Consider the following 23,574-nt stretch of genomic DNA (forward strand, 5'->3'; position numbering starts at 1 on the left):
AAACTGACAGTGAATCAAGTCTTTAATTATCAGAATTTTACATTTCATGTTTTCTGGTGATTTTAAGCTAGAGTACTTTGTTCATGAAAATGATTGTTACTTCTATTGACAGCTATAGGTAATACAATTCTCATGCTATTCTCTGTTCTCTACTTTTTCTCAGTTTTAGTACACCTCACTGTTAAAGTCTTGCTCTACAGAGGTTTTATGCTTACATACCTGTATGGACCATAATATTAATTATTTTCATAGCTGATAATTTTCTGTGGTTCTTACAATAATATTGGTTTTGCAGAGGTACATATTACATTGAAAAAACTCATTATTTAAGTGTTTTCCACTGTATTTTGTGATAGGTGCTGATGATGGGGGAGCCTTTTTTTGATTGTCAGATTGGCTTTGTGGGCTGCCGGGCTCTCTGCCTGAAAGGCATCATGGGAGTGCAAGACTTTGAAGAAAACATGAACCGCTGCGAAGAGGTAATGTCAACCTTCATACCTCTAGAAAAGAGAGAAAAATCAAGAGTTCAAGTGGACTGGAGATCATTTTCTCTTAAATCAAGTCCCCTGCATCCTCTGGTGCTCCCATCTGCTTTCAGAAGGAGGTTGTGATGAGGTTTAATTTGTTTTGGGAATTGAGTGATTCTGCTGTCATTTATCATTGTAATTTGTCGTTTTTTTATACTGTTTGACATAACAATTATGTCAACAGCTATGTTAAATGCAGAGCACTGCAACTTTCTGACTCAAATAAAATCAGAATATATATCATCTTTGAATTTTTTTTTTTTTTGGTTTCTTTTTCAGTGAATACCATTCATGTCTCACTTCACTTTCACTTCATCTTTTTTTGCTTGCAGGATGCAGTGTTCTTCAGCTGTGGGGAAAGTTTAAGCAGCAAGGGAATGACCTACCTTACAAACTCGCTCTTTGACTACCGCAGCCCAGAGAATAATGGATTCAGGGCTGATTTCATCCTGGATGTTGCGAATCACAAGGTAATCTTTAAATGGTTGTAATGAGCTACGGTTTTGCATACTAGTATACCTATTGGGATGACCAAGAGAAATGTCAAAAGGAATATTCTAGGCACATGTCGCTTTTTTACCCATTCATCTTATCCATTCAGACAAAGATAACTTGCGTAACGATACTATTCATTTTTAGATTGACTGGACTTAAGTGCACTCCATGAGATAGTATGGTAAAGTAAAATGTAGCTTAAAATTCAGGAATCCAACTTATCAGTTAATATTTCACGTTTGTCATATTAAGAATGTAAAGTTAAATTCTTTGTCAATGTCAACCATGATATACAGTAGTAGGATCACTGCGTTTTAAAAAATGCGTCGAATATTCTTCTCTAATAATTCCATCAGGCAAAAGACTTGCAATAACCGCTATCATACTTAGGGCATTTCGGTAATACAGAGCTTTTTTAACGTCTCTGTATCTTCTATATATGCCACTTCTTTATCTTTTCGTTCGGAAAACGAACTATTTGTCTTCATCCAACTGCTGCCTTAAGTAGGGGAATCTTTCTGCTATCTAACTAGTAGTGTTAAAGCCATTATCCCTGATAACCGTTCGCTTCCTTCATCTGTCATCCAAACTGCCACTATTTGCACTGCTCAGAAATGTTCATGACTCAGTGAGGCAATTGTTTGGACATCCATCCATCTAATCACTTGAAAGTCTTGGAGTCAAAGGCTGTTGTGTTAATTCATTAGCAGTTTTGAAACTAGCCAATGGCTTTGATCCAAAAGCATGCCAGAGCCATTAGTGGCCCCCTAATAAATTTTACTCATTAACCTGCTTCTCTGATAAGGCTCCACTGAAATGTGTTTGTTAAAAGCCAAGTCTCGGGCGTGGTTGTTAAATACGTGTTTCCTTTTGTATGTCTAATTAGCCTCTTCTCCCCCCTGTTTACAAGAGTTTGAATGTCTAGTTGAAATATGATATTTCAACTAGATGTTTTAGGTTACAGTGTATTTGTATTTTTTTATACCCAGGTATATCAATAATTATATAAAAAGCAATGAATATGTGTTAACTTTTAGTTGCTGATGTTGTAAAAAATGGTGCTCTATTGGTGTAGCCCTGGGTTGATCCAGCCAAGCCTGTCCTTTCTGGTTGGGCTTTCCTGTGGGTGCCCTAGTGTTCTTCCAGTGGCCGAAGACATAAACTCTTGGGTCAAATATGGAAACCCATACAAGTCCATAGATGTCGATATCAGAGTTGTTGATTATCAGTTTTGCAGGGTCAGCATTGCTGCTAGATGTCTGACCCCCCCAAAATAGATGACAATTAAAAAAGAAAAATATGATCTATCCACAATATTTTTTGTTATGTAAAGCGCAACTTTGAACACACCTTGACCACAGGAATTGTGTCATAAAATTATATTTAAAGCAGTCATACCATCTCAAAATCTCAGAATCATTACGTTTTGTAATAACAGAAACACAGTAAGAAAACTGAAATTTTCTCTAAAACCAAGTATTGATTTATATGAAATATTGGTTTATATGAATGCTTAGTTTCTGGTCAGGTTTGACATTGATAGGTGACATTTTTTTTTTGCAAGACAAGAAAATCAGTTACTCCTTTGTCAAATATACTGACTTTATGCATATAAAAGAACACATGAACAATTGGCCATTTTTTAATTTTATTTTTTTTAAAGTTATCTCATTTAAAGATCAGCACCTTAGTAACATTTTATCTCATTTTAACTCCACTATATCTTGTTCATGATGACCCCAGTCACTGCCACTCTTAAAGGCTATCAGCTTGTTTGCTTCCTTACGGCCATGTTTACCCAGCTCTACTTTTGTTTGACAGGAGACCTACACAGAGATAGCAGGCATGCAGCGCTTTGGTGCTTTCTACATGGATTACCTCTACACAATGGAGAACAGCAGTGACAACGGTATTGTTCAAGTCATTCCTCCTCACAGAGCTTGTTTGCTCACCTTGCTACCTCCTCTCTTTCTCTCTCTCTCTTTCTCTCTTTCTATATATATATCTCTGTCACGTTCTCTTTTCCCATGTTCTCTCTTTGCTTTCTATCCATCTTATATTCCTCCACCTCTTTTTGTCTGTCTATCTGCCTCTCCGTCTCTCCCCCTGTCTCTGACTTGTTCTTTCTGTCCCCCTTGTCTTCTCTCTGTCAAACAAGCCTCCTAGAGACTTGAAGAAAGAGGTTGTCTTGTTTGAGTCACAGTCACCTGGTCCTTGACCCCTCCTGTCCTCGCTCTCACCCCAAACGTACCTGGAGGGCAACTGTCAGAAGTGTTTAGTCTGCTGACACATATTTGAGTTTCTTTCTCCCCGCTGCTTGTTGAAACTCTGTTTTCCCCCTTTTTCTTCTACCTGTAAACTCTTGAGAAAGTGACGAGGCCTCTCTGGCCTAATTAGGTGTCACTCTTTCAAGCACATGCTTAGAGACTTGAGAGGATTCCTCATTTTTCAGCTGTAGCACTCAAGAGTGTTTATTAAATTCTGAGCGATTTGAAATTCCCATTCAAAGATAAAATATTCACACCTCATGTTACACTTATGTTCCATGGAAATGTTCAAAGTTCTTTAGTGGTTGACTGCTAAGCATTTCTTTCAAGGCTGTTGATGAGCTATTGGATGTTTTTACTGTAATTATGACAAGATTGTTCCATCTTATATTCTCTCCATGATAAGAACTTTTTCCTTTGTCAGTGCTACTGTGCTACTATTTGTATATTTCAATCTATTAGTGTTTTTGCTGTCAAGGCTTTTGGATGTTCATAACTGAAACATGGTCATCCCTGAATAAAAACGTAACCTAAGTCCCTTTACAGTGTAAGTACCTTCTCTGACTAATAACTAAGGGGTAGTTTGGACACTTGACTGTCTTCTTGTCATTCTGTGAGTTTGGAATAAGAATTACCAGTTACCAGATTCAATCAAAATTAGTAATCAGAAAATAATGATGCTATGAGGATTTTCTCGATTTTAAAACAAGATTCTGATGAATCAGATTCAATTCTGGGAAGCTGATTTGTTTTGTAAGGAATCCCTTGTATTGCATCCTTTTTTCCCCTTTCATTTCAACTTCCATTTTTCCTGACTAGGCTGTTGTTTCCTTCTGCTGTCAACTACAGATAATAATCTAAATTAAGAAAAACATTGATACTTTCTTTCTGAGCTGTCAAAGTCAGATTTGACAGCAGGATAACTGTCAGTCTCCTTCTCCTGTGGGACAACTGTGGTTACCCTTTCCAAATGGAATGCTCCTTTTCTGTCAGTGTTTCTCTCCCTGGTCCACGCCGACCAGATCCAGTGTCAACCAAACAAATTAGTCTCTATTGCCACAGGACTAACATAAACTTTGAGTCAACTGAAATTCAAACCGACCCAGGTCACACTCACCATTTACTTCTTATTAGACTAACGTAGTAGATTAAACCCTCTTTTTAATCTTGAGCAATGGACAGACGCTGAAATGGTCTCAATCCTATTGATATTCAGCCTCCTCATCATTTTACTGCCGTTCTAACTGCAGCCATATGGTTGATGTTAGGTCTTATCCTTCTCAGCCAAATCTCACTGAAGAAGGGAAGAGGAAGTGGCATTGCCTGTTGCCCTTTGTAAATCTCCAGATTTAGTGGGAATTTCTTTACCACTGGCTGACCGTTTCTGTTTGAAGAAAAAAAAAAAGATAGTCTTGACTCCTGGGCTGTAAGAATGTTCAGGGTAATGGTGGAATGTAATGGGAATAAATCAAGGTTTGACCCAATGTCCTCCGTCTCCCTCCCTGCCATTCACCCACCCACTTCTTTTATTTTTAATTTCTGTCTTTTTATTGCCGGGGAACTGAGTCTTTTAAGTGGACCTTTGGAACAGAGGGCTGCTGAAAATGAAGGGACAGCTGTGTGAGAGAAGTGGACATTTGGAATAATCATTTTTGAGTTCAAGCTGGTTGAGCGGATTCTTGCAACTGAATGAAATCCCTGCCCAACACGAGACATTGTTTTATTAACTCAAAAGAACAGGGGATTGTATTTTCATAATTTCCCTTGAAATGGCACACTATTTGCTCTATTTTTAAATTTTACATACAATGCATGTATATCTGCAGAAATGATTGTCGGGGAATTCTTGGCCATTCCTTTTAAAGTACAGTAGATATATTTAACAATAAGTCTGGCAGATATGACAAACATTGTGTGTTATTGCGTGTGAAGAAATGTACTGTAAGTGTATTTTTATGTTTAGGATCTCAAGACTTCTTGGTGGTAAATGTGGAAGAGGTCATGCCTGCTGTTCAGGAGACATCCATCAAGAGGCTTGTGGTCGGACCTCTCAACCTCAGATTGCACAGTAGCGCTCTCCACCGGATCCTCAAAATGGTCACCTGTGCCATGGATCACGAATATGAGCCATACTGCAAACCACATCGAGGTCAGACATCACATTTCTCCACAGTTTTTCCTTTCTTTTCTGGGCCGGGAAATTCACAACTGATGCTTTGGTTCTTTTCCTGACAACTGATGTAACAATTTTAGTGTAAGTTCTGCCCTATCTTGTTCTGCCAGTGATCGGAATCTGCAAAAGTTAGCACTTTTACTGTATTCTCATCACATTGTTATGTCCTTGTGCAAACCATCTGTCATCATGCTGCAGTACATGAAAGTAGTGACCTTTTGGACTACTTGAGGGAGGTTCAGTCAGACACCTTTTGTAAGTGATCATTCCTTGACAGCAATTTATGAGCTCATTCTTGAGACATTGTGAAAGGATATGGAATTTGAGTAACATCTTTGGCAATAACCCTCTTTTTTGCAAAACTATTTTGTTTAACATCTGCTGTTTTAGCATCTGATAGATAATGACTAATGAGTTTTTTTACCAAGGCAGTGAGGATAAAAAGGAAGGTCAACGTGTTCTTTCTTATATCTGTAAGTGGGTGCTCTTGGGCATCTGGGGCCAATATTGTTTCAGCATCAGGAGGAGTGGAATTATTTTAGTGGACAAGAAAGGAATCATTCTTTCTGACGTTATCAGTCTTTTTTCCATTGTTTGCATGATAACTAATAATTTGTTGGATTTGGTGTCTCAATAAAAGTTAAGATTGGGTGGAGGGAAAATCCTATAATCTCTATTTGATCACTGTATAAAGCGAGCCTCATTCCAAAATTTGTGGAACATTTTTGAGTCAAGGCTATTGTGAAATCTGCATATTTTTTCATATAATTTAATATCTTAATGTCACAATTGAGCTGACAAAAATGTTGCACAAATGCACTGTCAGTGGAGTTTGACTTCACTGTCTTTAGAGCAAAGATGCTCATATTTCTTACTGAACATCATGCTAAGAATACAGGAAGGATGAACCAAAAACAAGGCCAGAAAACAAGTTAGTTTTGTATTTGATAAAATGTATATGTTTCCCTACTTTGAGCAAGACATTTCTCTTTGCTCAGCATTGTGTACATTTTTCTGAAGATTTATTCATGCATTGCTCCACAGCAATGGAAAGAACAAAGGGTGAAGACTGATTTTTTTTTTCTTCTCTTGAGCACAAATAGAATACTTCAAAAAATGAATTCCTGCCTAGTTTATCTTGCAGGCTGCATGTTTTGTGATTTCGAGTGTCAACTATGGTTTTGATTCGGACTGGCGTCTTAGCCCATCTGCTGGAGCCGTAACCCCCCCCAGCCGAACCTTTACTGAACTTGAACAAGTTCTTTGAACTATAGCCAAGGCTGTTCACTAAAGAAGTGTTCAGGGTTTGGCCCGCTCTAGATCCTGCAAAGTTTGGTGGTTTAGGGTTCTGGTCACTCCTTAATTCAGTTTGTGCTGACTTAACTAGCTTTGCTTCTATGTTAAGTGTATTTCCCGCTTAGTCTGTCTTTCCATATGTCTGTGGTTATTAGTCGACTCATTTTTTTGAATGTTAAAGCAAATCTATTGGAAAATAACTACTTCAGAAATACTTTAAGGGTCAGAACTTTTGCACCATGAGTCACTGTTTAAGTATAAACTGTGCTCTTGTTTGAAACCATTTCATATATTTCATATATGCATGCAGGGGGAGGCACTAGCACATGCTTCACACAACAGTTTACACCTATTCTGTTTATTTGTAAAAATGGGTTTAAAATAGGTTACTTTAAAATGTATGACTTTTGTCTGTGTATGTCATTTTCTGCAGATCTCTGTGATGAGAGTCATGGTCCTGCCACAACGGAAGAGATAACAAGCCTCGAAGATTTCATCCCAACCAGACTAACTTGTCTCACTCTGCTCAAAGTCTCTGTCACTGTTTCTATGGCAGAATTCAACCTCCTTCACACACTAATGCCAATCATCCTGGGACACAAGGTTAGCGTAGACATGAAATAATAGTTCAAATATGTGTCTCATTTGAATATTACATCCATTTTGACCTGAGCAGGTTTGGGCTTAACTAAGAAAAGTGGGATAGATAACTCTTTAAAGTTTCAAGATGCTGTCAAGTTATCCAAATAATAACTGATACAATTTCTCTTGTCATAGGCGTACTGTTATTTTTTTCATTATTAGAGGTGAAATAGCAGAGCCTGATTTCAGTAAATGTTTGCCAATTAAAAATGTGTATACACGTTTTCACTTCCAAATTGATGTACAAGGTATATGCAATGTACATGCAATGGTATTGCATGGTGAGTGGATGAAAAAACACACTGTGGGAAAAAATATTGGATTTGGTTTGGATCTGGTCACATCAATTTTTTTTGTTGATAACATACTGTGTTTGTTAAAATTTGCAAGATATTTTTAAAAAAATAATAATTAGAGTCAATGTTGTTTGTTAGCAGAGGAAAAAATTAAATGAATGGAGGGATAATACTTCTGCTGACAGAAGTGGAAATTTTGCAGTTGGAAGTTGAATTGAAGCATAGAATCCTCCTGCTCCTGAATGGCTGGAAGAGTGTTTTGATCCCTTGTCAATCAAATTTAGTTCTATTCAATTTTCAGGGTTAGGTTGCCCACAGTGCTGCAGCAAGTTGCCGCTAGCAGATCATAACTGTACTTGATGAACAAACACAAAAACAGACAACCCTAATGCAGATCAATATGTTATTAAATCTTTCTGGAGTTATGGTAGTAGCCTGGATCTATATGAAGAAGATACTCCAACCTGATTTGCATTTGTACACTGAAAATTGCGATGTTACCCCCTTTTTCCAACTTTTATTTCTTTCTCTTTCCAGGATGCACCAGGATTTGTGCATGCACCAGTGTTTCAGCCAGTCCGCCCTCTGCCCTCTGTACAGTTCCAGGTAGAGAAGGTGAATGTTGAACACTCAGTACCAATGTATTCTGCAGAGCTGGTCAGCACTGTCAGCAGTCTCAGCCAGCCATCTGACAACCTGCTACATCACTGCTACGCGCACTTCTACCTTAAGGTGAGAAGGATAACGTTCAACTCTGTAGTATTTTTTCCCAAGTGAACAATCTCCAATCTTTTCGCATAAGAAAATCAGAGACACTTTTTTTGTTTAAGGAAAAAAGTAATGGCAGAGAGTGCAAATGTGCTGGCTTTTCTGTTGTGTTGTTCAGGAAACTGAACTCTGTACGAGCAAATATGTTAGTAAATCTTTTTTTATTTATGTGATGCCGAATTATTGTTTCAACTTTATTTCTGTCTTTTCCTTCTTTCTGTCTCTTCCACTGTAATTCTTTGATTAATTTTCGAACTTGCTTCTAGGTGTTTGGGTTCCAGGCAGGCTTGACATGCCTGGACAGTACAGGGGGATTCTTTCCTCTCATACCCATCATCCCCTCCTTCAGCACTGCACTCTATGGAAAGATAATCCAAATGCAAGAATACTGGTGAGTTTTAAATAATGCCAAAGTTTTCACATCTTCATAGTTTAGAAAGTGCATAGAAGTGGTGGGGTAAAAGAGGGTCACATTCTGCTGCTACATGATGGAAACCTTTTGCTTGGAAAGTGAGGAATAATAAATGATAACCCTCATTCCAAGGATTCTGTGGTCTTTGTTAAATCATTAACTTAAATTAATTAAAACCAACTCAACTCAGTGCACAGTCACTGAATCAAGAAGGGAGTCAAGACAGACTTGCCCCAAAACCACACATAGCAGAACGACTAAAGGAACCACTCAAAGAGGGTGAACTTACTGGGACTTGGGGTTAGCTTACATGATTTTTTTTTTCTGTGTTTATGGCAACTGTTAGTAATTATCAGTGGTTTTACTGGAAAGGCTGAACATGTCAGTAGATTAAGCGAATTGAATCGAAATTTGTCATGGTCAGAAAAAAGGCTATCCCACGAAATCATCCTTACACAAACATTTTTTTTTTAAATTGGAAAATGTTGAAACGTAGGAGTACCTTCTTTTGTTGATAGTTAGCTGCCAAGACCGTATTACTGATTTAGATGCTCTCAATGTATTTGTTAGGCAGCACAGTAGCGCAGAGATTACCTCTTCACCTCACAGCAGGAGGTCTCCTGGTGTGGTTTTGACAGGGCTATGTCGACTGGCAGTTCACATGTTCACCTTCTGCCTGCATGGCTTTCCTGCCATAAAGACTCCAGATTGGCAATAGGGGTAAATGAGGGACTGTATGTGTAGGACAAATGGTAAAAATCATGAATGAATACATTTTATTCAAGAAAAACTATGCTGTATATTCACTTTCAGGTTTGAAGTTCTTGGGACTTTCCATTTACATATACCTCGCCTCTCTATCAACTCTCTATATATATACCCACATATATGTATGTATATGTGTATTTCTATATATACGCAGTATATATTTTCCTGCATATATACATAGTTGCAGGAAATTGAGCTATATATGTATGTTTGTATATCTATCTATCTATATATGTGTGTGTCTGTATGTAGAGGTGTGTGTACATATAAACTCACACACACACATACAACTTATGTGGTGTTAATCGTAGGTGTAGCTTACTTTCTGTTGCATCAGCTGAAGATTTTGCCCCACGATGAGCCAAGTGGTAAATGAGAAACAAAAAATTACAACACACACACACACACACACAACCTGTGCAGATTCTCACCTTGCAGTCAATGTGCTTACTAAAGCAGGAATGATTTCCTCCCATTAGTGTAGATTAAACTTGTCGAAGACTTACAGATGTTTTTGACTGTTCCTGACTTCTTCTCCCACCAACCACTGTATCTACTGTGCCGTGGTTAGCTGGTCATAGTGGAAACCACAAGGCCTTTATTCAAATTACTGTATGAGTGTGTCTGTAGACAGAACCTGATTCTCTGTGCTCTCTACTCCCAGTGAATACATTTTTGATCTTTAAGCCCCCATTTCCTTGGCTACATTAGATATTGGAGTCAGATGTGAAATGGATGTTATTTTTCTTTCTGACAATCACTTGATGTTCCTGCTCCTGTGGGCTTTGCAGATCAATGCCCTCCTGTGGCTTTTTCAGTCTGAACCAGTGCATAGAAATAACACTTACAAACTCTCAAAGAGTCTGCTTGACACATTTAAAAAGTACAATATTATTCTTTTTTTATGCATGCCTTTGAAGACAAAGTGTAATGTAACATGTTATGGTGTTTGGTGTGATTTAAATAGATATTTTTATCAGGTTCTTTAGTTTTTGCTGTTGTATCTCAAAATAGGGGAATTCAGAAAACATGCTTATTTTGACATTTCTAATTTTGATGTCATCCTCTATGTAAATGAAGAGTGGCATGAGAACAGGTTAGAAGCAGTCTACATTTTTAGCAGTTGCCTGATTACTTCACATTCTGTCTCTTTCCTCCAGATGGTATACAGGTAAGGTGTTATTATGCATGGCTATGAGTTCTGAATCTTTCAGGCTTGACATGACTTATGTTTGACTCTTTCTGACCTGTTCCTGGAGGAACGACACTGAGCTAGATCGAACAGAAATAACTGTTTGAAAAGTGACCGAAAAGGGAACGGATCCCTGATAAGTACTGTTTTTTCCCTGTTAATTATAAAATGCTCTGCGTTTTCATGTGCCAGTTGGTGAATGTACAAAATTAGTACGTTGGTGTTTTGAGTGTCTGAGGACAAAGGTCTTGCCTTTTACTTTGTAAGTATTCCTTGTCTTGCTAGAAAAACTCCCGGATTTCATTTTCCATCACTGTTTTGGAAGGTTATTTTAAATTGGTCTCCTCTAAGCCCCTTAGAACAAGGGAATTGTGACTAACCAGAGAGAAGGGTATTTGAATTTGGGAAATAAAGGAGGTGATGTCATAAGTACACATCATTGTCCTGTCACTCCTGTTTCTAACCTGACACAAGTTTTTATTCAAATGTACAGTGAGTTTCCTCTTAATCACACACACACACACACACACACACACACACACACACACACACACACACACACACACACTGTGTTACCAGATCATGCTTAAGCAAGTATATATAATTGCCGGGTGATCATGGGAGATTTGGAGGGCCACTGGGCATCTGTGAAGAACCAGCACCTCTCCTGATGAGTTGGCCCATAGTTCGCTGCTCATGTTTCCTTCAGTCTCACCACAAAGGCTCTTACTTCTCACAGTGGGCAGCCAGGGGCTTTCACTGTGGAAAGTACATTGGCTTGACATCTTTTCCCTGCCAACCTTGGCTTTAACTGGGCATTTGTTAATGTGCAGAAGACCTTGGACGTGTCCAATTATATCGACATGTCTCTGTTGCCGTAGTTTTTAAGCATACTGGAGAGCAGTACTGCTGAGAAATTGCAAGCCAACCTTGTAATTGCCCCGATTGAAATATTTAAGAAGTGAAAAAAAAAGTATTTCACTAAAATTTTGGCCATCGTATGACCTAAATCTAACCCTTCTAGTCAGTCAGGGTAGGCAGTTAAATTACCTTTGTCACCTTAACCTTTGTCACCTTAATGTGATATCAAAATCTACAATCTGTGTGTGTGTGTGTGTGTGTGTGTGTGTGTGTGTGTGTGTGTGTTTGTTTTGTTCTGCTCTTCAGTTTAATATTACCATTTATTAAATTTTTGAATACCTTGTTATTGTGTTAGAAATAAATTGATGCTACATTTATTGTCAGTGTCAGTATGGCTAATGTTGAACTACGCTTGTTTTTAGCTTCTGTTAATAAGTAAACGTAAATCTCATTGATCACTGTCGCATCTTCATGCCGGCTTTAGAAGCTGACCTATGGAGGCTTCCCTAAGTCCTACTACTTTTGCCAAACATCAAATAAAAGTTACTTAATGCAGCGGTCACTCATCCAGGTAACCTGAAGCAAGCAAAATTTTTTCAGAGTTGAATACATCACAATAGTAAATCCAATGATTTATGAGGTTTTAAAGACTATAAGATAAAATCTCTAAATCGCAAGCAAAGTACAAAAAAAAAAAAAAAAATTATGAATTGATCAAACATACACTTTCTGAATGCCTTGTTCCTTAAATGCCACTATTGGCACGTGACCATTAGGCTAAATTTTACAGATTCTGGAATTGTGAAGTATTTCCATTGTATTCTTGTAAAACTCACTGTCAATGCAGCTGTGATATGATAATAATAATAATCAGTTTTGTTTTGCGCAGCACAGATGTCTCGTACATTTGACATTTGAAGTCTGAGTCAAAAGTTCTTCAAAAGTAACTTCAACTTCAAGTTAATTAAGTACAATTGATTGGCTACAGACTGTTAGGAGGGTACATTTGTAAAAATGTTGTCCTAGACAAATCTGGTGTCTGAGAAACAGTGGATTTTCTTTTGCTGGTGGAAGTAGGATGGGGGATATTAGGAGTGCCACCTGCATCAATCTACCAAACTCAAGTCACTTTCACACATGCATGCACGCACGCACGCACGCTCGCGCACACGCAGGCACACAGGCACACACACACACACACACACACACAAACACACACACATACACACACACTATTCCTCATGCAGGACCACCAGACAGCAGCAACATATGGAGTCAAGCCAAGAACAGGGGCCCACCAGCCAACTTACCAACAATCCCACAGCAGCCTATGTGGTTGGTCACATTACAGGCTATAATTCAGACCCACGCCAGCTTTTATGTGGCATTTTTAGCAGCCCCCATTTCTCACTGCGTTTTCTGAGGGGATAATTTCTGAAACGGTGCAGCACTACAGGTGCATGTTATATAGTCATACAAAGCATATTTGCTCTGGGAATAGCTCTGAATAGAAAAGAAAGTGACTTTGTCCTTCATATCAAACTGTTGGTCTTAGTCCTCATACTTTTTCTTATTGGTGATTCAGTTTTAGCTGTACCTGAAGTGTTTTAATATGAATTTAAGTCCATTACTATGTCTGGAGCAGTAGTCTAGACTCAAGATTAGCTAATGCAGTGATTTATGTAGCCTGCTTGAGGCATCTGAGGCATGAGGCTTCTGGTGTGAATGTAATGCCTCATTACTTCAGTTCATAGTTAGCCATAGCAAGCAGCTCCTGGTCTATGTCTCTTATGAAAAGCAAGAACGGGAGGATGAACACTACCTCTGTCCTACAGTAGTGAGCAAGTCAAATTTTAGCAAATTTACATGAATAGCATTCATATCATTTTTGAAAGCAAAATTATTACGTGTTATTGAAAAAAAAAAATCATTTTGGGTCAAGAAAAAGTGTAGGACTGGCTATCGGAATGAAAAGTCAATTTTGTTGTTTTGTGAATATTTTTGTGTAACATTTTATCATGGCCTGAGTTTGATTAGTGTTGATTTTACAATAAAGTAAGTTCTTTAAATTATTTCATTGAGAGGCCTATGAAGGCACTTGCAAACTCACTGAAAGCGGTAATGAGGAATTATAAATGAATGATTTGAAGCAGGAGTTTGGTTGGAGTGGCCAAGTTAAGGTTTGTCATTCATAGGTCATTAAGTGCACCCAAGAATGAATTTAGTTGAATATGGCGAAGTATGAACTACTGTAGACCCTTCCCTGTTCCTGAGGGAATATGGGAATGTTTTCAGAGGGGAAAAAAAATCAATGAGGCTGAAGGGATATAGGCACACACTGCAACAAGTAAGGTCTATGTATTAACAGGTGTGTACTAAAGGCCTGGAATGGCATATGACATAATATTGTTCCACTTCTCACTCCAAAACACAAGAGTGCAGAGGATTTTATGCTGTAAGGTAGAACTTATTTCGTGTGGCACACTCTGTAGAGTATTTAGCCAATCTGTGGTGGGATTTTTTTTCCTTACCCCACATCTGGTGTCAAGACCATTTTATTCAGTTTAAGGGCTCACGCTGATCAATGGAAATATTGCAAACCCTTGCATCAAGGAAATGGCATGATTCCAAGTGAGAACTTGTGCTCACACGACCGACATTGCCGCCTTATAGTAAGCAATTAAAAAAACTCCAATTCATTCATACAGCGCTCCAATAATCATCATTAGTTTGCTGTTGAAGTTCCTCACTTCCCTTGTGATGACGTGCACCACCCTGTAACATAATTCAGCATGGGTTTTGGACTCTAAATTGTATATTATATTCTGTGAAATTTCCAAAAGGCAATATTCTTGAAATCTAAAGTTATTCATTGGATTTCAGCTCTGCCAAAAGATGTATTTGTGAAAGCCAGAGCCAACATGGTGGATTCAGGAGCAGCTGTAGATTTTTTCAGTTGACTGAAACACTATTAATTTCTGAATTAGTCATCTGACAAACTGAGGCTTGAGGGAGGGAAAACAGTGGGAAATGGGAAAGGGTAGATGGATTATCAACTCTGAGTGGATTATCACTGTGGTGTGCATTCCACTTTCCTCTCCTCCCCACAAGGCCTCAATACTGCTTCACTGCTTCCAAGAAAGCCTAATTTCACTGTGTAAGGAAAAATGTAAAATTGGTAAAAGATATACCAAACATTGTTTTACAATGATAAATGATTTATGTGTCCTGTTATCAGAAAACGTGTTAGAAATAAAGGGCAGATGTTACTTTTGATAACTGCAACATGTCAATGTCAGCGGAAAGAGAAAAAAAAATTGTATGTGAAAAAGCATAAATGTGATATAAAGTCTTGTCTGTTGGTCTAATAGCTCTTATCTCTTTGTGTCCTTATAAGGAACCGCATGTCCTCCACAGCTGGACATGTTCGACAGAGGCAGGGAACTACATGTGCACTCATACACACGCACCCACACCATTATGCACATACACAGACCTCTTGATGTGTTTTCCTTTAACGCCTGATGAACCACGTCATTGCCATTTTCTCGCCTTGCGGTCTGCAGCTGTCTGCACAACTTGATTAAAACATTTCTTTTAGTAATCCCTGTGTAATGAAGCCCTCTCCAGAGAGGGAGAAAGAGAGAGAGAGTAAATGTCCGTGCGTGCGTGCGTGTATGTATTCTGTGCGTGTGACTTTTGCGCACGTATGCATGTATGCATTCATGTTTTGGGTCAGAGGTACTCCAGATGGGAGGAAGGGGTTTGTGAGTGAATGAGAGTTTAGTGTGTGAGTGAGAAGGAGGAGATTCTTCCTACTGTTTTTTTTTTTTTTGTTTCTTTGTGAAAACGTAGTTTTGCAGGGCCAATGAATGAGAAATGCATACATAGACCACCTTTGACACTCTGGAACCACAATGCTCCAAGCTGTGGTTAGAAATACCCTACCAACCTCAACCAGGACCACACTGTGATCCAGCAATTCTAATCTTTGGCCAGGGTAAATGACGGATTTCAACATAGCTCCTGGATTGGAAATAAGAATAAAACCAAAATCAAATTATGTAATTAGGTAAAAGTCAACACAAGACTAGATATACACATAGAAACAATACCTAATCTATAAAGCAGTTCCGTTACTTGGACCGATATTTTATATAACATATTTTTATGCTTTTTAGCAATGAAGAACCCCTCTTGTGCTATAGAGTTATATGGTAATAACTCCCCCAAAAAATGACAATTTAGAATGGCTGCTGAAGTTATGCCTCTGTCATAGAGCTTTTGGATGTGATTATCACTACTGATGCAAGGTTATCTCTCAAAACAGTATATGATGGAAGATATGAGGCTCAGCTTTGGCTTTAGTTATACTACTCATCATAATGTAATGTATACAATGAATGAAAGAAATGTCATTATGTAGATCAACTTAAAATAAATTAAACATAACTCCAAATGTCTCCAAATTTAAGATATTGTTTAGCTATATATCACTTTTTATATTTTTTTTACCTGCCAGTAATTTGTCCGAATTGACAGACAGATGGTAAAATGACACATTCTGACAAACCCCACATTAGCCACTTTGGTGTTACTGTTCAGCATGAAGTGCTTGCATGATTTATAATGTTCATTTGGAGGTTTTGTGAGACATTATAGTGAGACTTTTGTTGTAGGATAAAAGAGAGGACTTGAGAGCAGCCTATAACTCATTCTGGTTATTTTCAGGGAGGTCAGTGACCTTGGCTTGGATAGATGGGGAATTCTGCATTATTTCAAATCAATCTGCACCAAAAAAAAGAAAAAAAAAAGGCTAAAGGTAAAAACAGTCAGTTTTTCCTGCCATCCATTCTCAGGCTGATTCCCCCCAAAGAGATTCTACAGATCAGAAAACAATGGCAGTGCGAGAGTTTTTTTTTTCCCTCAGTGGTTTGCATTTGGGAATGTTTGCTTTGGTTCATTAAGACATGGTGTGACAGTGAATGATTTATAGAAACTTAAGATAACTTGACAGATCCTGAGGTGGTTGCTATCTGTTTAATCTATCAGACAAATATGTCAGCCTATAATGGATTATTGGTGTTCCTGCTCAAAAAGAGTCGCTTGTGTTGAAATCAAGAGAAAGTAACATGTTGCGAAGTGAGTTATAAGTCATTGAGACTAGGCTATATTATCTCTTAATTGAAGTAATCCATTTGCAGTGGAATTTCCCATTTTGATCCTGTTACAGACAAAACCCACCCATTAAAGGGAACATATATATACATTTGAGTGAGACTACACACTCTGTGGTACATTGATGGAGAACTTGCACCAGGCCCACTGTTTTGGAAACATTTGAGGGAACTGCTGTTTGTTACTGTACAGGACATGAGTAATAGCAAAAATGAATTGTTTGGAAACTTTGTGCAGGCTCCAAGCTTGTATTCTGGGACGCTGCACGCATGACCAGCTGCTGTTGATGATATTTCAATCAGAGAGAATTGAGTATTTTGAAACCAAAAAAATCGCTTTGCTCTTCAGGTATTACAATTTGCTGCAATTTTGTTGGAATGGTCAGCTTTCAGAACATTTTGTCTACTTTCAACAGTATGTTTGGATCTGTATGGAATGATTTATTCGCCCATTGGCACTTGTTGAATAGTGCCCTCTCAAACAGAAATCTTAGACTATGGTCATAGAACCTTGTATCTGCCAAATATAGTGAAACAAACACATTGTAAGTTTGATCAGACCAAGAGGCAGATAGCCCAAGAAAAGGTGGCCCGAATGAATTTTAATTCTGTTGGAGACAACATGGCTTTTTTATTTGAAAGGTAATACTTGGGAAGCCAATGTTATTTTAGTAATTGCATAATGTATCACTCAGTGGCTCTCAGCCATGACTGGATCTATTTGAGTAACAACAAAAAACGTTTTAAGGGTCCACTGTTATGTCTACTCACTTAAGTTTTCAATCATTCATTTTAATGACTAAAATTATTCACTGTTCCTGTTTTAAGTAACAGTTTAACATGTACACAAAGGAAACACTAGTCAAAGAGCACCACAGCTGTTATGGTATTCATAACTCTGACTCATGCCCTCTGCACCACACCATACAATATTTTGCCTGGTTCTGACAGGGACAGTGGGCAGAAAGACTGTGCCAGTCAGTCAGTGAGTAACCTCACCAAAAAGTCAGCATGTCCGCCAAGTGGCCCACTCTTCATCTAAAAAACTTTTCCTTAGTCACAGCTGTTTTGTCGAGAACGGATCTGGGAATGAGGCTGACTTTTGATTAAATAAAAACAAACAAACAAAAAAAAAACATCCAACACATTTCATGAGCTGAAATTGAAACACCTAATTTTTTCGTTGCTCCCTGGTAATTACATTTTGCTTTAAAAATTTCCCTGTGTCCTCTATGTGTTTTAAAAGCAAAGTTATTGACTTAAACGACACCAGTGAGGTCAGAGACCTAGAGACCTGCTATTTTTACCCCCTCCTCTTGGACGCTTTTGATTCCCTCAGAGTTTGTGGTAACAGTTAAACAGATGTCTGCCAGAAATCTGTTTACCATGTTGTAGCAAGAAACACGGACTGTGCCAGCTACTTAATGAAATCTGATGAGTGCCTGGCTGTCTTCACATCCAGCTTTCCCGAAACACCCTAATGAGAGTTTCTGCTTCTCATTTAACTCCAAGACCCAAGTTGCTGTTTGCGAAGAATTGGGCATATTATAATAAAAACAGGTGCATAATTAAAGTTTTAGGAGACCACATGCACATGACAGCTTCTCTGAAATGCTATAAACACTTGAATAAGCCAACAAACTTTCATCCTTTGCCAGTCGTCCCATTGAAGTGGCTTTGCAGGCACATTTGCTCTGCATGTGGGGACACTGTTGCAGCGTCCCCTTCACTTTCTTTTGTTCCGCAGCGACACCTAACTTTTTGCAGACAATCAAACATACTCTCTCCATCTTTCTCTCTGTCTGTCTTTCTTTCTCTGTCTCTCTCTCTCTCTCTCTCACACACACACACACACACAAAACCCAAAAAGTATTAAATATCCCGCTGTACTGCATGCAACAGTAGTGAGATTCAAAAGAGAAGCATGTCATTCCATGGTTTGTGATTGTTCCCAATACGCCACGTGCTTCATTCAAAATATGTTAGTTGTTCAGGTAAAGTTGTTCACCCCATCACTTTTGGAGTTTCTCTGTTCGCATGTTCTTCTTTCTTGTTCTCCCCCGCTTTTCATGTTGATCTCCTTTGCTTTATGTCTCATAGTAGCCCCCCCACCCACCCCCCCACCCCTCCAAGACAGCAGGCGGTTAAGAACTCTGGGCCGGCCTGTGTGCAGCTAACAGCTCATGTCACCCTGTCGAACCACCCAGAAGCAGAAGAAAGAGAAAGATAAAGAGACACAGAGAGAAGGAGAGGGAGGGAAACAGTGGAGTTAAACGATTGCAGAGCTGCTGAGTGGAGGGAGAGACCCCGTGACATATCCCACACTCTGACTTGGATCAGACCAAAATGGATGTGTGATTAAATGAACTGTGATGCTAGTTCCTGACATGCCACAGCCATCGCTGGAATTAGTCACAGTTCTATTTTCACCACTACTTGGAGGGCAATGCCTCTTTGCTTTTGATGAAATATGTAGTCAAGTGAGCATACATATGTGCACAAAAATCAGTTAAAGCATTGTGGCAGGGTACTTAAAAAACATTCAAACTCAGACCAAGCCTTTCCCAGCCCAGCTTAGAGGAAACCGAGGGATGGCACAATGATGCTTTTCTGCAGGTTTGTAAGGAGAGAGTTCAGCAGTCCTAATGGCAAGTGTGCCATTAATTTTATTGCCTTGTTTCAGGCTCCAGTATACCTTAATTTGGGCACGTGCGTGTGTTTGTGTGTGTGTTGTGTTGAATTTGCAGGTAATCCCTGCATCTGCTGTTGCTGATGTCATTGATGGACCTTATAAACGAAGACTCTTACTTGATGCTGGGCAGAAAGTAGGGATGAGACTTGAATATAAGATTTGATTGCAGTGAGTGCAATGATGTGTGTCTTTGGGACTGTAGATGAGCGAAAGGAGTTTTTGGATATGCAGCAATGATTACAAAGTGAATAAAAAGGAAGAAAATACTTGAACGTAAGAATTATATAGTTGTGTATTAGTGAGAGATATTTGTGTATCCCCACGTGTGTGTCAGATGATAAATGAGGGCATGGTCTACTAATGTTCTGATGGACAGAGGCTTGGAGGACTCCATCTGACTTTGCTGTTACCTCATCTCCCTGAACACCACACACACACACACACACACACACACACACACTGAGACGGATGAAATGTTAAATGCGCAGAAATTCTTTTCAGTGTCAGGTTTCTGGGCTGTGCATCTTTTCACATAAATCATCATCACAGTTTTGACGGAGGGGAGAGAAGAGTCAATGGCAAAGAGGGAAACGTCATCTACCTGCCAAATACAAGAGAAAAGCTTGTCTTGCACTCGGTACATTCTCCATTTGGTGTTGGAATGTATTTCCACAGATTTTGCTCCTTGTACTATTATTGAGCTCATTTTAGTGATAGTGTGTGGATCCATTTGTTTTCCACCAGTGTTCAGTATTTCCCTGAAAAATCTTTGCAATTATTGAAATTAATCAAACGCAATCAAAATAAATTTGTCTGTCCCTTAACTCTCTCCTTGAGCCCATCTTTCTCGTCCTTCTCTTGCAGGAGCCAAAGGTCCTCTGTCCATACGACAGAGTTTATTTTCGAGCTTCCCCACTTCACTGTGCAGGCCACGAGGGCACAGACACTTCTGCTCCAGGCCATTTACCATAGCTGGACCCATAGCATGGTGAATGGAGCTCCAATGACACTCAGTGAAACCCTGATCAATGAAGTGTACAGACCCCCAGGTAAAAAATATTTTCTATTGATCCGCACTGAGTTAATTGAACCATTGCACCCATTCGCTATATGCAAATGTTGGGGTATATGAATGTCTATTAAATATGCCATTTGTCTGTCCAACTCCGGGCATTTGATGGAGATCCGTCATGGGGCATGGACTGTTTTATAAAAGGAGCAAAAGTGAGATAAAGAACAATGTGACATCTTTAATTTTTAATGATTGTAGAGTGTTTAATTTGGGTCTGTTTCTCATTTTGGTTTTAGACATTTCTCTACAATGACTAAATGGCTGTATGACAGAGTTGAATGATATTTAGTGTCATCACGAGTAGGAACACCAATTATTTGCAATATGTTTCCAATTCAACTTGTAACTTAAAGGGTTTTTTCATTTGAACAAATCATTTTGAAACATGGACATATAGTTTATCCTGTCTTGTGGGGTATTAGACTTGCTGCCAAATGTAAAGGACCTCTAAAACTGTTTTGTGCTTTATGTCACTGAGAATGCCTTAATGGTAAAACAATAAATTTTGTCCCTTGTTAAAAACAGTGTAGGAGCCTGAAATCAGTGAAACAGTAGCCTTTCTCATGACGGTAGCATCTGGACAGTCCTCTGGAGGGCCTGGGATTTTCCAACTCATTAGGATCATGTTGTTTGGTATGCCGTCAACAGTCTTCCTCTGCCAGACCAGCCATGCTACCTTTTTCAACGTTGTGTAGCCGCCAAATTTTATGAAACTGGTCTCCCGCAGAGTGAAGTCAAATATTCCTCTCCCCTAACTCTGCTTTTTTTTCTTGGAACAGGGCTTGAATAGCAACATGGAGAAGCATTTTCACATCTGGTCCATGTGCTGGCAGGTTAGAAAAAGAGCAGTGGGGGAAAGAGTTAGGGTTTAGAAGGCAAGAGAGTGAAAGAGAGTGAAGGGGAATAGGTGATGTGTTGTGTAAGTATCCGTTTAGTGGGGGAAAAAACAGCAGTGTTTCCTATGATATAACAAAACATCTCCAGTTTTGTGTCTGTTTACGAAATTGTGGTGCTACTCATAGGCAGTTAGCTACATGTTAGCTGTCCAAAACCTCTCAATCGTTGATGTGATGGCTTAAGCGTGGAAGGAGGACAAAAAGACAAGATATCAAATCAGACAAAGTTGGAGAAAAATATTGTTCACTTTGTTGGCTGTGGTTAATTTGCCTGCAGTTTTATTTCCTGTGGGCATTGTGGTCGACTTCATGGTGTAATTCCCCACTCACTACTTTTTTTCTGCTTTGCTCTTGTTGTTTTTCGTAATCTGATTTGAGATCCACAAATTCTGGACTAAATGATAAAGGCAGGGGCTGTTTTATCCACATTTTGGTATTTTGTCACCTCTATCATTGGTGTGGTAAAATGCATTAGCCATCGTAGTGCCAGCTGCATCTTTGTACAATAAGGTTGCTCGATGTGGCTATCAGGTTTTGTGGTAAAAGCTTCTGTTATGATGCTCAAAAGATTTACCAAACAGCAGGAGACCTGCGTGCACTGACACACGCATGCGTGCAACACTGGACATGGCACTTAAAGCTGTTAACTTTGAACATGTGATTTTTTTTTTTTAAACCCCCCTTCCTTTAGGAATTTACCCTCCCTTTTACCCTTTTGATGTTACAGAGTTTTTCAATAGGGAAAGGTGTTCCATATCGTGTATAGCTGATAACACAGATGGTCAGTGTCCTTCGTGGGGGAGCCATTTGGGTTTGAGATTTCATTCCCTCATCCAAAGAAAATTGAAAGCACGAGGAAAGCTCAACAACGCCTCAGTTTTGATCTCAAGGTATTGACAGACAGTGAAGGTTCTTTTTTTTTCCAAAAAATAATATTTGGCGTGAGATTAAAGTGCTGTCAGAGATTTTAAGTCATTGCAAATCATTGGAACACAGCCGCAAGGACATGTAAGACCTTAAGTTTCTATGCTGCTCAGCTGCAGTTACAACAGTAACCCAGCAAGAAACACATGCAATTTAGACTTTGTTTGATTCTGACGTTATTGATTGTAATCAGGAAAAAAGCGGTTTTAGTGTCATTTCTTTGAGGATAGAAAACTGATTATCCGAGGTTCATTTCAAGTACTGTGGAAGTCAGCTTGTCGTAGGCCCAAAGTCTTGTGTACTGACACATTATACTGATTCTTTCCTAATGCATTGTTGTGAAGGTCACAACAGTGGGATATTCTATTATGGTCTCTGCATTTATATGTCTGGCTATCTGGTGGGAAGAGAGAAATGGCCCATAGAGAAAGAAATAAGTGTGACAGTTTTTATGCACTCTTTCCTCCTTACAATGCCCTTAGCACACACTCTCTCTGTTGCTTAGTGAGGGCAGAAACACCTCTGTCTTTACCCAGCCTTGACCTTTCAAAGCTAGGTATCTAGTTCATATCTAGTTTTTTTCATTTTTTTCTCCCTTTTAACTTCTTAAATTGTTATTCATCTCTTTTTTTTTTCTTTCATTGGCTCACATCAGCCTAATTGTTCCTCTATATTCCGTACACCCGTCTGTCCTGTTCATCTGTGATTGTCAGTGGCGTGTGCCTACTATATTTGTCCTTTGTTTATTCTTCCAAGGATTTTTTTGTGGTTTGCAGTAGCAGCAGTAGCAGAATAGAGCCTGTAATTCCTGCCTACTATGGTTTCGAGCCACCGCTAACCTCAGATTCAGTGGCATACTGACCAGTGACCACCCATAGGCTCCATGCTTACTTTTTTTTTTTCAGAAATATGATGTGAAAAAGAATGTAATTAGAATATGTAATTCAGGTAAAAGGAAAGTGCATTATACAAAATCATTTACAGTGGTTAAGGGCATTATCTCAGTAAATAGTGATAGTGAGGGTGACGTCTGTTCAGCTTGGTCAGTGTATAGGTCTGTTCCAATAGGTGAAAAAAAATAGTATGTCAAAAAGAACTAAAGTACTTTGAGTACTT

At 38.8% G+C, this 23,574-nt stretch overlaps 1 protein-coding gene across 3 annotated transcripts in view; it reads left to right on the forward strand.

Annotated features, from left to right (window-relative positions):
• The window catches only part of vps13b (vacuolar protein sorting 13 homolog B), a 288,855-nt gene that overhangs the window by 42,619 nt on the left and 222,662 nt on the right, over positions 1–23,574 (forward strand). For all 3 annotated transcript variants that reach the window (XM_086154801.1, XM_086154799.1, XM_086154800.1), the window contains exons 10-17: positions 357–479; positions 860–997; positions 2,844–2,931; positions 5,253–5,438; positions 7,192–7,361; positions 8,234–8,428; positions 8,731–8,855; positions 20,431–20,615. In XM_086154801.1, coding sequence (XP_086010927.1) covers positions 357–479; positions 860–997; positions 2,844–2,931; positions 5,253–5,438; positions 7,192–7,361; positions 8,234–8,428; positions 8,731–8,855; positions 20,431–20,615 — 1,210 coding nt within the window. The remainder of the gene's footprint in view (positions 1–356; positions 480–859; positions 998–2,843; positions 2,932–5,252; positions 5,439–7,191; positions 7,362–8,233; positions 8,429–8,730; positions 8,856–20,430; positions 20,616–23,574) is intronic.

Source organism: Fistularia commersonii, chromosome 11 (genome assembly GCF_037954325.1).
Source record: "Fistularia commersonii isolate RoL2024-O1a breed Wild chromosome 11, RoL_Fcom_v1.0, whole genome shotgun sequence".
NCBI lineage: Eukaryota > Metazoa > Chordata > Actinopteri > Syngnathiformes > Fistulariidae > Fistularia > Fistularia commersonii.